The sequence below is a fragment of the Phytophthora infestans genome, genomic scaffold (genome assembly GCF_000142945.1).
Source record: "Phytophthora infestans T30-4 supercont1.17 genomic scaffold, whole genome shotgun sequence".
Taxonomy (NCBI): domain Eukaryota; phylum Oomycota; class Peronosporomycetes; order Peronosporales; family Peronosporaceae; genus Phytophthora; species Phytophthora infestans.
The window spans coordinates 1,391,956-1,403,052 of record NW_003303742.1 but is presented as its reverse complement, the minus strand read 5'-3'; the positions used below and the strand labels follow the sequence as shown (position 1 = coordinate 1,403,052).

Here is an 11,097-nt window from a genome sequence, read left to right as displayed (position 1 = left end):
AACAAAAAACTTAAAGCGCCGCAGAATCGACGACGAGCTAACCACACAGCTCGTCGAAGAAGATGAGGATGATGATCAGGATGAGGATAATGTCAAAATGTCCGAAGCCCATTCACCGCCAAGATCACAGCAGCCAAGCGAGGCGAGTGGTGCGTCAGTACTAGGCAAACCATTGAAGCAAGAAAATTATTCGCTACCAGCGCTTATCGGTAGACCTTTGGCCCGACAGACCAAAGCGTTATCGATCAAGAAAGATGCTTCATTCAACACAGCTTTTCAAACTGGAACCGATGATTCCAGTTGCCTTGAAGTGCAGCGATCGACTCGCCCCGGTGTGATTTCGGCGATTGAGGTGAACCGGCAGCGACTAACACCTGAAGGTAATTCGTGTGAGCTTCAGAGAAATCTAATTACCTACTTATATGCCGTTTGAATGCACAGAGTTAGTGAAGGAGCCGTTCCTGGAATCCTACGTCCGTGGATTACCATCGAGTAGCATCATTGTGAAGAACATCGCACATGGGGTGGATGAGAAAGATTTGCGCTATGTATTCAGCTACGTTTTGCCGATGGATATGGCGCTGGAGTACGTGCAATTATCCCCATTTGGAAGGCTAAATAACCTCATGACCGTCGATGCTGTGCTGTGACTAGCTCGATGAAAGTTACGCTTTTACCAGCAAAGGATTCAGCTGTAATAGACTACCTTAACGAAGAGGTGGCAACAGCAGCGGTTAATGAACTGCATGGCGTTCAACTAGAAGGAAAAACGCTCATTGTGGTACGTACAAAATGAGTTTTGCAGATTATTTGATCCTCACACGATGGTACTCATGCTACACAGAGTTTTCACAACACTTCAGAAGACACAGAGATCGCTACCGTTGCACGTTGGACAGTGAAAGAACTGGCAAGCAAGCGCGTACTCGAAACCCAACTAGCATCCGAGAAGGCCATGAAGAAATACCAGCCCGGCCAGCCTTCAAACTCACTTTATGTGAAGAACCTCGCCAAGACAGTGGAGCTGGTCGACCTCTTCGCGGTCTTCGGTGCTGTCCTACCGCCTGAATCTGGACTGGAGTACGTGGCATGTGTGTTGTCAGTGTATGATCATATCAGTCTAACGTAAAGTTGGCGCTGTAATCGTGTTAGAGCCCTGAACATACGTCACTTTACTGAAGGCCGAATGAAGTGCCAGGCCTTCGTAACATACCCCTCAGTTGATCTCGCATCAAGTGCCTTACTCCACGTACACGGCGTCATATTAAAAGATAAACCCTTGATCGTGGTACGTCAAACAGTGTTGATAGTGCTTTGTGCAGTTGATTCACAGTGCTTTATGCTTGCCAGTGCTTTCGTAATCCCCCAAAAGACTCGAAATGAACGTGCCATGCTTCCAGCTCTACGCCCCGTCCCTCCCTTCTTGTATGCTTTTCAATAACGCCACAGCTTAGGGGAGCTCGCGTAACTTGGCTTCACTGATGCTGTTGATCACCCACAGGTAATTCACAATGACAGCCGACGATAGTCCTTTCAACTGCGGCTTGGCTTTCAACTGCCTTGTCTGCTGTCGTAGTGCCGTTGGATTGAGCTTGTCGGACACGATTATGAGCTTCCGGGAGCGATTCTCACGCTTGTGCATCTCGTCCTGAATTTCATCCAGAAAAGCGATCAACCTCCCGCCTCCCATACAAATCAAGGTGTTCAACTCCGTGATCGGTGGCATTGGGGACAGGAAATCGCCAATCACATGGAAGCAGAAGTCCGCAAACAGCATCGTGCCGACGTTTGAGCGGTCGACCTGCATTTAAAACACATCAAAGAAGGGTTAGATCACCACGATCTTATACAAAACCAGCACCGAGGAATATATCGTACACCCGGTGAAGACAGCTGAAGGAGCTTCTCTCGTGTTAATCGTGACCGCTTCACGGCGTCGTGGATCCTCCTGCCCTTCCAGTGACCATCGGCTTCATAATTTACTTCACTCACATAGCCGCCGTGGTCTGCACACGCTAAACAACCGAGAAGGAGCAGTCAGCACTTAAGTACGAAGCAATTGAGGGGACAACTTATCCTTACCTTGCAGCCACTCATCGCTCACGATCCAGCGGCCTCCAACTAGAGCCTTGAGATACTTGAGTGACCGGATCTTCACCCAACGACCAGGCTTTCGGTCGCCGAACAGCTTCCGTTTACCATTTTTGAGTCCTTGTGGCGAGGATTCCGAGTCCGACTCGTCCATGGACGGGCCCTCTTCCTCGATTTCATCTCCACTCACGCATTTGACAATCAAATGCGTCACATCGTTCGACCAGTAATGGACAACTTCAGCTCCAAGTAGCTCGGCCCATTCGTCGATCTGCTGCATGCGATCTTCTTTGAATCCTGAGCACAGAAACACCATCCCCGAGTGTTTCCCATTCGTTGTCGACTTCGTTTTGACCTTTTTTGCTGTGGAATGTGGTGACGGTTTAGTCTTGACAGTCAATAGATCCGGTGAGACCATAGTATCGAATAGCCGTCGACGTTGACGCTTCCTAACAGCACGACTTGGCGTCAGGTCGGACACCAAATCCTCGGTAGGTCTCCGGATAAACGAGCCTGGTACACGACCATCCGATCCAGGGCCGATTACGAACTTAACTGCGTAGAACCCATCCCCATGGACTTTTGTGATACGTCCTGCGCCGCCGCGTTTATTGATACCGACCCACTGGCGCTCAATAACGTCCACTAGATCTCCGACGTGAAAGACTTCGACTTCAGCAAGAGGCTGCGCTTGGCTGTTAATAAGAAGTGAGGATGATTCTGTTGCTCCATTGCGTATCTTCCCGTTAGACAGCGGCGGTTGCTTCGTTCCATTCGAGACCCCATTCGCGTGATCAGCTGTAGGCGCAGACCGCCGTCTCTTTCGAGGCATTGGAGTCTGAAGCTTTGGTTCTACTGCTTCTAATTGCGTTTCATTCATAGCGACTCCATTTGAATCCGGCCGCCGCCTTGTAGGTGTCTCCTGCTCCTCCATCTCTACTATTTCCAATTGGGTTTCAGCCACTACGGCATCTACTGGATCTTCATCTCCATCAGACTGCCGCCGCCGTGACAATAACTCTGCTCTTACACCCGTAGCATGCCGCCGCCGTCGCGGAGATAGTGTTAGTCGGCTGCGATCTGTTTCCTCCAGCTGCGTCTCGTCCATAGCTGTGTCTGTAGCGTCAGCATCCATTACAACTGCATCTGCATTGGACCGCCGCCTCCACGGCATCAACTTATTCTCGTCCGCCGTATTGTCGTTCATCTTTGCGTTGCCACCATTCGAAATCGGCATCTCAAAAAGTGGGGGAGACATTTGCGTCACTGCAACTTGAGAACTCATCTCCTGCGTCAACGCTCGCCGTCTTTGAGGTGTTGACGGCTTCTCCTTCTTGATTTTAAATCCATTTTTCAGCTGCACGCTTTCTGTAGTCACCCACATGTCCATCAATGTCGGTGTGGACGGCGGACTCTTCTGCGAGTTGCGTTTAGCACCACGTCGAGGTGTCATTTTCTTCTCTGGTGTCGCAGCCTTAGTAGCAATTTTTGTAGATTTAGCCGCTGCAACTCTAGAAGCTAGTGTCGACTCCTTCGTCACCCGTTTCTCGGCCTGCGGTGGCGTCTTGGGGGCTATAGCGACTAAATTTTCATCTGGAGCGGCGCATAGCATTTCTGTAGCCCGCAAAAGCTCCTGCACTGTCGTATCGTAGCGTAGACGCCGCTTCTTGGCCGGAGTTTTGCAAATTGGGCACTGCGCCTTGAGCTCTAGCGCGCGATGGATGCATTCCTCGCAGAAACAGTGGTTGCAAGGAAGAGAAACGGGGTTATCGTAGGCGCAGAGGCAGATGGCGCACTGAAGCTGCGCCGAGAAGTTCTCCACGGCGCGCTCCAGCCGCTTGAGCGTCCATGGCGCCATCTCCGCCAGCAATAGGAGAGCAAAATGGTCACTCAGTCTCGCAAGTCGCGTGAAGGTTGCACTAGCTTAATGCAACATAAGCGTGCAACTTAAGGAGATGACTAGATTGGAGCAGTCTTTTCATTGCACAACTTGAATCGCAAGGAAGCCATGTCGTTGGATGAGTCGTCCGTCCTCATGGACCGCGCGCTGGTGACCATGTGCCAGAACCTGCCCGAGGCTCTGGGGCTCTACAACACAGCTAAGGACCAGTTCTCGCTGGCGGCTATCCGTGGCGTCCCGCTACTGGAGAACGTATCTCCAGAATCGCGCAAACTGGTGCTGATCCGTGACTGGATGCGCTCGTACGAGCCAGCGGAGGACCAACCGCTCTCGTCGGAGATCAGTATGGACTCGCTGAAGGAGACAGACCGACGAGAACGCAAGGAGATCGAGAGAAAGCTACAGGAGGAGAAACACGCGATGCTGACGAGCACTGGAGGCGATAAAAAGAAGAAGCGAAGAAAGAAAGAGAAAGCAGCGAAAGAGAGCAGCAAGTCGAAGGCCAAAGAGAAGACCAAAGCGAAAAAGAAATCTGCATCGAAGAAGAAACCGAGCAAGACGAGAACAGACGGACGGAAGCGACACGTACAGCTGGACAGCGACGACGACGTGCTGTCTATCGACGAGTCCAGCAGCTCGAGCGACTCGTCGTCTGAGTCCTCGTCGTCTAGCGAGTCAGATAGCGACACCAGATCCAGGAAGAAGAAAAAGACCTCGGGCAACTTGCCGCCGAAGGAGGTGGTGCTGTCCTCAGACGAGGACGAGGAGCCCAACGACATGTTCGACACGGAAGACCCGGACGTGTACGAGGTGGAGAAGATTATCAGTAAGAAACGCGGCGAGACTTACGGCGATCCGGACCTGTACGAGGTCAAGTGGGAAGGATACGACGAGACGACGTGGGAGCCTGCCGCCAACATCTCCAAGGACCTAATTGATGAATTCGAGGGCCAACCTGTGCGTGAAGACGTGTACGTCGTGGAAGAAATTATTGATCGTCGCAGCAAGCGCGACCCCGAGACGAGGCTGAAGACGCATCAGTATAAGGTCAAGTGGGTCGGCTACGACGATGTCACGTGGGAGCCAGCGGAGAACCTGCCGCACAATTTGCGACGGAAGTTTGACCAGAAATACGATAGTCGGAAGCGCCGACGGTAAGAGATATGCACGGACGGATAGCTGGTGAACCACATGACGTAGCAGCGATGAAGGTGAAGTGGCCAATGTGGCACGGAAATTAAACAGCAGCATTCACTGATCTGGCTGTAAGTTTGGTGAATTTATGTGAATTCGGCTCGTATTTTTCACAAGAAAACGAAGGTGACAATGGTTCTCTTCTTTCAAGGGTTAGAGTGATACATAACTACATGTAGTTGCAAAAGGATGCTCGATAGCTTCTCTCTTGACCGTCAGACATGGCTACACTGCATTTGATATGTAGCCATGCTTCCAGCAACATATGTTTCCCTCCCTTCATAAGAACAGCATGTACTCTCCGGCTCATCTCTCTTTACAAGAAACCTCAATCAGGGGGGCTTCAGCTCAAAGAGAAGGCGGCGCTGACGTTGCGCTCTATCTCGGCTATTAGAGCAGCTAGACGCGTTTCCGAAGTCGCATCGTGTCCCCCACTCACACGTGTACTTCATAGCCATGAGTGGTGTGGAAAGTCTGCTGATAGAGAGCGACGAGGAGGACCTGGGGGAGTTGGATCTGTCGGCCATCACGCTGGAGGAGATCCTGCGCGAGGAGGAGCTGGCCAATAAGAGCGCAGATGACACAGACAGCTCCACACAGGACGGAGATGATCTCTTCTTCTCACCCGCCACCTTCACACTCAATATCGAGCCTGGTCCAGGCATGGACGTGATCCCAGCACCTCAACCCGCAACTCCCGCACCTACGAAGACGCACTTCCGCACGCCTCTGGAGATCGCAGAAGCCCGAGAGAAGCAGCTTCTGAGCTGTGTCGGTGTAGAGCTCATATCCCCACTGCAGGTGAAGCGTCGTCTACGTGCTAACGCTCGCTCCAAGGCTCTCAAGTCTCGTCGAGAGGGTCTTGTAGCCATGAAGAAGAACCAAAGGAAGAAAAAGATTGCAGAAGGAGCAGGAGCAGCTGCCGTTGCCGCAGAAAAGAAGTCCACAGGAGTGGTCAAAGTGGAGCCAATGGAAGCCATCAGTCGACAACTGAGAAAGAATATCGAGTTCAAGGAGTACGGTCCCGGCTCCCCCACTGTGGTGGCTATTCACTCCAAGTTCATTGCTATTGGAACATCCAAGGGGCTGGTTATTATCTTCGACCACTTCCAGAACATCCGACAAGTGCTGGGCAACACGAACGACGCAGATGGAGACGGACCCGTCACGGCTGTGGACGTGTCGCCTGGCAGTGACTATTTGGTGTGTGGATACCAAAGCGGACGCATTGTACTGTGGGATATGATCAAAGGAACGTCGCTCAAGGCTGTATCCGACGCTCACGAGAACCCTGTGGTGAGTCTCCGCTTCTTGAAGGACCAGAAGCCAGTACTGGTCTCGGTGGACACCAATGGACTCGTGAACAAGCTCAACTTCTCCAAAATGATGGGAATGGTGTACGTAGTGGACGTGGATCCGCTTTACGATGGATCAGCGGGCAAAATTCTGTCCATCTCGGTGCTGCCACAGTCGGCTGGTAACGCCAAGATCTCGTACTTAACTGACCAGTACTGTCTTGCAGCATTGAGCACAGAGACGGTGACGTTCATCATCGCTATCGAGCCGGAGGTTCGTGTAATTTACCGCTGGACACGTCCTGACGATATTGCGCCGGATGATCCTGTGCTCCCAACGCTGGCATTCGCGTGGATTTCGTTCCCTGGCAGCTCTCGAGCGCTGGCGCCGGTGCTGGCGCGTGGATGGGGCAACCGTGTACAGTTTCTGGAAGTGGTGTTCCCTGGCGGGAAGAACCACTCGCACGCGCGTCATGGCTTCCCTACGTTTGATGAACACGACCAGATCGAGTCTTCAAGCGCTGTGATGGCTGTGCAATGGCTGGGCGACCAGGTGGTGGTGTATCTGAACTCGCACGATGAGATCTGCGTGTACGACGTCATGTCGCGTCAAGAACTGGAGATCGTGGACGTATCTTCGCTGGAGCTGGTGTTCGCCTCTTATCGAGGCAAAAACGCGCGCAGTTTCTCGAATAGTTTCCGTGGTTGCTACAATATTCTGTATCTACTGGGTCTTAAGGAGCTGCAGACTGCTCGTGTGTTGCCATGGACGCAACGTATCGACTTGCTGGTGGATGATGGCGAGTGGCTGGAGGCTCTTGCACTCGCTTTGGATCACTATGAAGGACTGAAGATCGCAGCAGCTGATCGCGCGGCACGAGACCGGTTCCCACCCGTATTCTTCCGTGACAAGCAGAACGATCAGTGTCTTGTGGACATCCTGCACATGTGTCAGACTAATCAACGTACTGGCGAGAAGGAGGATGTGTTTAGACACGAAGAGAGTGCCAACGAAGTGCGTTGGGTGTGTGGTGAGGTGCCGTATCCTCCTGATATCGCCAAGAAGCTCGAAGAAACGCTCCAGAAGGCTCGTAGTGGCGAAGTGACGAAGAATTTCGTGCCTATTAGTGTGGCTGAGCGCGTCGCAGATCTGCTGATGGAGTACGTACGTCTTGCTATTGCGAATGCACCAGGTTCTACAGCTGCTGCGGGTGGTGAACTGAGTCTCAACAAGATCGGGATGAAGCTGGACCTGGCGAAGAGCCACTATCAGATGCTGGCGGGTGTTTGCATTGAGTACTGTGCTCTCATTGGTCGCACGGATCTCCTTTTCGGTGAGATCTACACACGTTTCAAGGATGCAAACAAGCTCAGCGTGCTGATTGAGCTGCTGGAGCCGTATATTCTGTCCGAAAAGCTACGAAACCTGTCTCCAGTAGCGATGGAGGAGTTTGTTCGCCACTTTAGCTCGCAGGGAAAACTCGCTCAAGTGGAACAATGTCTGCTTCATCTGAATGTGGCGGAACTGGACTTGGATACGATCCTCAAGCTTTGTCACGACCACGAACTGTATTCAGCGCTCATCTACATCTATAATGAAGGCATGGACGACTACACGACGCCAATTGATGTTCTTCTGGAGGCTTGTTCGGATGCGAAGGCGGCCAAGGCAAATCCAGCATCGCAGCCAGTCGCACGAACTGCTCGTGCGCCCTCTGGTAATCGTGTGAACAGTCTGGCGTCGGCATTTGGCGGCACGACGCGAGCTTCTAGCTCTACGATCTCAATTGCCAAGCCTGCAGCATTATCTGCACGCGAGAAAGAAGAAGAAGAAGCGCTTAGTGGTCCCCGACGCCGACGGTTGTTCGGCTACAAGTTGTTGCTTTACGTTTCGTACGCATTGAGTGGTCGTACGTTTCCGAAGCATGAGCAGATCTCTCCGGTCAAGTTAGGAAAGGTGCGCTCGCAGATCTGCTACCACTTGTTCGAAAACGCCGTGGCAGGCTCGCCACACCCACGCCCATACCCGCGACTGGAGACTCTAATCGACTTGGATGCACGCGAGCTGTTCAACATTATGGGACGTATGTTTGACACGCCTAGTGTGGAGTTTGAAGGCGAGAAGAAGGACGACTCTGGTCGTCCTACTAGCCGATACGATTCTGCTCGCAATGCTGAGATGACCAAGTGTCCTAGTCGGTTGTCGATCGTGCTGTCACTGGCTGAAGTCATCTTTGGTCCCAAGAGTCCGTTCAGCTCGGTAGAACACGCTCACTTCTTTATGTTTGAAGCCAGACTACTCAGTGGAGGCTCCATTGAGCCACAGGAGTACGCTGATGCGCGTGCGCAGGCTATTGGTGATGCTGGCTCGGCCGACGGAGCGTCTATGATGGACTCGCTGATGAACTTCCTCGCTCTTGGACCCGCGTCGCTGCTTTCCAATGGTTCATCGGCTGTCTCGGCTGAAACGTCGCATGAAGAAGGCTTCGATAAGGCTGGACGTGAAGCCATGTTGGTGCGTCTATTGACGAAGCTGAACAAGGCCACCTACAACCACGAGGCGCTGCTGGCTAGTGTGATTCGAGAGAAGATGAACCGTGCGGCTGTGCTGCTGTACAAGGATAACGGTGACTTTACTCAGGCAATTGCTTCGTATCTGGCGGACGAGGATCACGAGTATCAGATGAATGCGTTCAGCTACATCCGCATGGAGACTGATAAGGCCGTGGATGGAGAAGACATGGAGATGCGCGACAGCAACGGTGCTGAGCCTACTCGTCGTCGTCGCAAGGTTATTGAAGAAGCTGTGTTGACTCACGCTCCAGCACTCATGAAGACCGATGGCTACGCGTTCGTGACGCTGATCTTGGGTCAGTTCCCCAACTTGAACAACAAGGTCATCCAGAAGTTCCTGTCGATGGGTAAAGAAGGGTCGAAACTCGAGTTCTTGTACCTCAAGCAAGTGCTCATGGCCTCGTCGACTTCGAATGGTGGCAGTAGTGATGAAGCTGATGTTATGAAAGATCTGCTGGAACGCTCCAAGCTGCGTATTGCTGACGATCCTGCCGTCCAGGAGCGATTTGTGCGCTTGCTGTGCGAATTCGAACCTGCCGGCGTGTTCCCGTACCTCGAATCCCACGACAGCTTCAAGGTGGATGCGTGTCTACGACTGTGCAAGGAGTTCGCGATCACAGACGCCGAAGCGTATCTGCTTGAGCGCACGGGCGACGTCACTGGCGCACTGACGCTTATTCTGCAGAGCCTGGAGCAGAAACTCAAGATCCTCAAGCCAGCTCTGCGTGGTTACAACGTCTCGGCTGTGTCTTCATCGTCGACAGGCGCCTCGGACATGTTATCGAGTGCTGCTGGGGGCTCCAGTGGCAGTAATGGCGCTGCCAGACACCAGTCGTCGGACCGTATTATTGACAGTGTACAGGAGGGCAAGGACGCTATGAAGACGCTGGAAGTGGCTCTGACGATGTGTCAGCGTAACTCGCTGCGTAACCGTGACGAACAAGCGGAGAAACTTTGGTTTACGCTGCTGGACAAGCTGTTACGTATCCAGAACTCGGTGAAGCGCAGTCTGAGCTCCAAGAGCTCGTCTCGTAGCGTTCCCGTCACTCGTACTCATAGCGGCGGAGGCAACAGCGGCCACGGGGCCACGACGGCCTTCCAAGTGGCTTTGAACGAGATGATCCGCTTCATTCTGGAGCGCATGGCGTCATCTGTGTCGCTCAAGTCGATTCTATTCAAGATTACGAACGAGCACGGCCGTGGCGCGTTTGGAGACTTCCGACCGACGATCTTTGGTATGTTGGACACGTACAACTACGAGCAGAACATTTACCAGACGGCTAATGCGCTGATCAGCGTGGATCTGTTCGACCAGATCACGACGCTGAAGCGAGCCAAGTCTCGTTGTTACGCGCCTCCTTCCAATGTGTGTGGCTACTGTCACGTTGCGCTGTCCAAGCCTCCCTTCGGAATGGGTCAATCTGGAGCTCCTGGAACGGAGAAATGGAACTTGCATACGTCTATGGTGTTGGTCATGTCGGGTCAGACTTTCCACGAGTCTTGTGGTAAGGCCTGGCAGCAAGGTGTTGACACTAAGACACCAGCTGCACGTGGCAATCCTCCCGGGAAACTCTCGCGAAACCAGAGCTCAGTAAGCAGCATGACTAGCGATGGAGTGGCGGAAGATGAAGCAGGCAGTCGACTTCAACGTAAGCAGCCGAGTACGAGACGGTACTTGGCTCGACTGAAGACGCAGCGACGTGCGTCGCGACGACAGGTGTCGCCTCACGTTGTGCTGGAGAGTCTGATCCGTGAGGACAATGGTCGAAACAAATACCTCAAGAGCTCGCGCGCTGTCTTCTCGCTGCGTCCAGACCCAGAAGTGGCGGCCAGCAAGGTCAAGAAGCGTCTGGGAACACGCAAGGCGGGCTCGCTGCCAGTGGCGCCCATCCAGAAGGGCAGCATCTAAGGTAATCAGGGGACTGACGAGACGTGTATTTGAAACACCTTGCTGTGCATGTTTTAGGGATAAAAGAAGCGGAATGAAAAGGACCGGATCAAGTGTACTTAGATACTTGTGTGTGTTTGTTTATGCTGTTGTTG

The 11,097-nt window shown here is 52.7% G+C and overlaps 4 protein-coding genes across 4 annotated transcripts; 3 read left to right on the top strand and 1 right to left on the bottom strand.

Moving 5' to 3' along the window:
• Positions 1-737: 737 nt before the first annotated feature.
• PITG_10025 (uncharacterized protein) lies at positions 738-1,361 on the top strand (the record flags this gene model as incomplete). The annotated part of the gene is made up of 4 exons (XM_002902515.1): positions 738-751; positions 916-1,080; positions 1,153-1,292; positions 1,351-1,361. 4 exons carry the CDS (start codon positions 738-740, stop codon positions 1,359-1,361), a joined length of 330 nt encoding a protein of 109 aa, XP_002902561.1.
• An 89-nt stretch (positions 1,362-1,450) lies between these two features.
• PITG_10024 (uncharacterized protein) lies at positions 1,451-1,777 on the bottom strand (the record flags this gene model as incomplete). The annotated part of the gene is made up of 1 exon (XM_002902514.1): positions 1,451-1,777. One exon carries the CDS (start codon positions 1,775-1,777, stop codon positions 1,451-1,453), a length of 327 nt encoding a protein of 108 aa, XP_002902560.1.
• Positions 1,778-4,099: 2,322 nt separating this feature from the next.
• PITG_10023 (chromodomain protein, putative) lies at positions 4,100-5,149 on the top strand (the record flags this gene model as incomplete). Its single annotated transcript, XM_002902513.1, has 1 exon — positions 4,100-5,149. One exon carries the CDS (start codon positions 4,100-4,102, stop codon positions 5,147-5,149), a length of 1,050 nt encoding a protein of 349 aa, XP_002902559.1.
• Positions 5,150-5,641: 492 nt separating this feature from the next.
• On the top strand, positions 5,642-11,060 carry PITG_10022 (vacuolar protein sorting-associated protein 8; the record flags this gene model as incomplete). The annotated part of the gene is made up of 2 exons (XM_002902512.1): positions 5,642-5,854; positions 5,897-11,060. 2 exons carry the CDS (start codon positions 5,642-5,644, stop codon positions 10,961-10,963), a joined length of 5,280 nt encoding a protein of 1,759 aa, XP_002902558.1.
• Between the last annotated feature and the right edge of the window lie 37 nt (positions 11,061-11,097).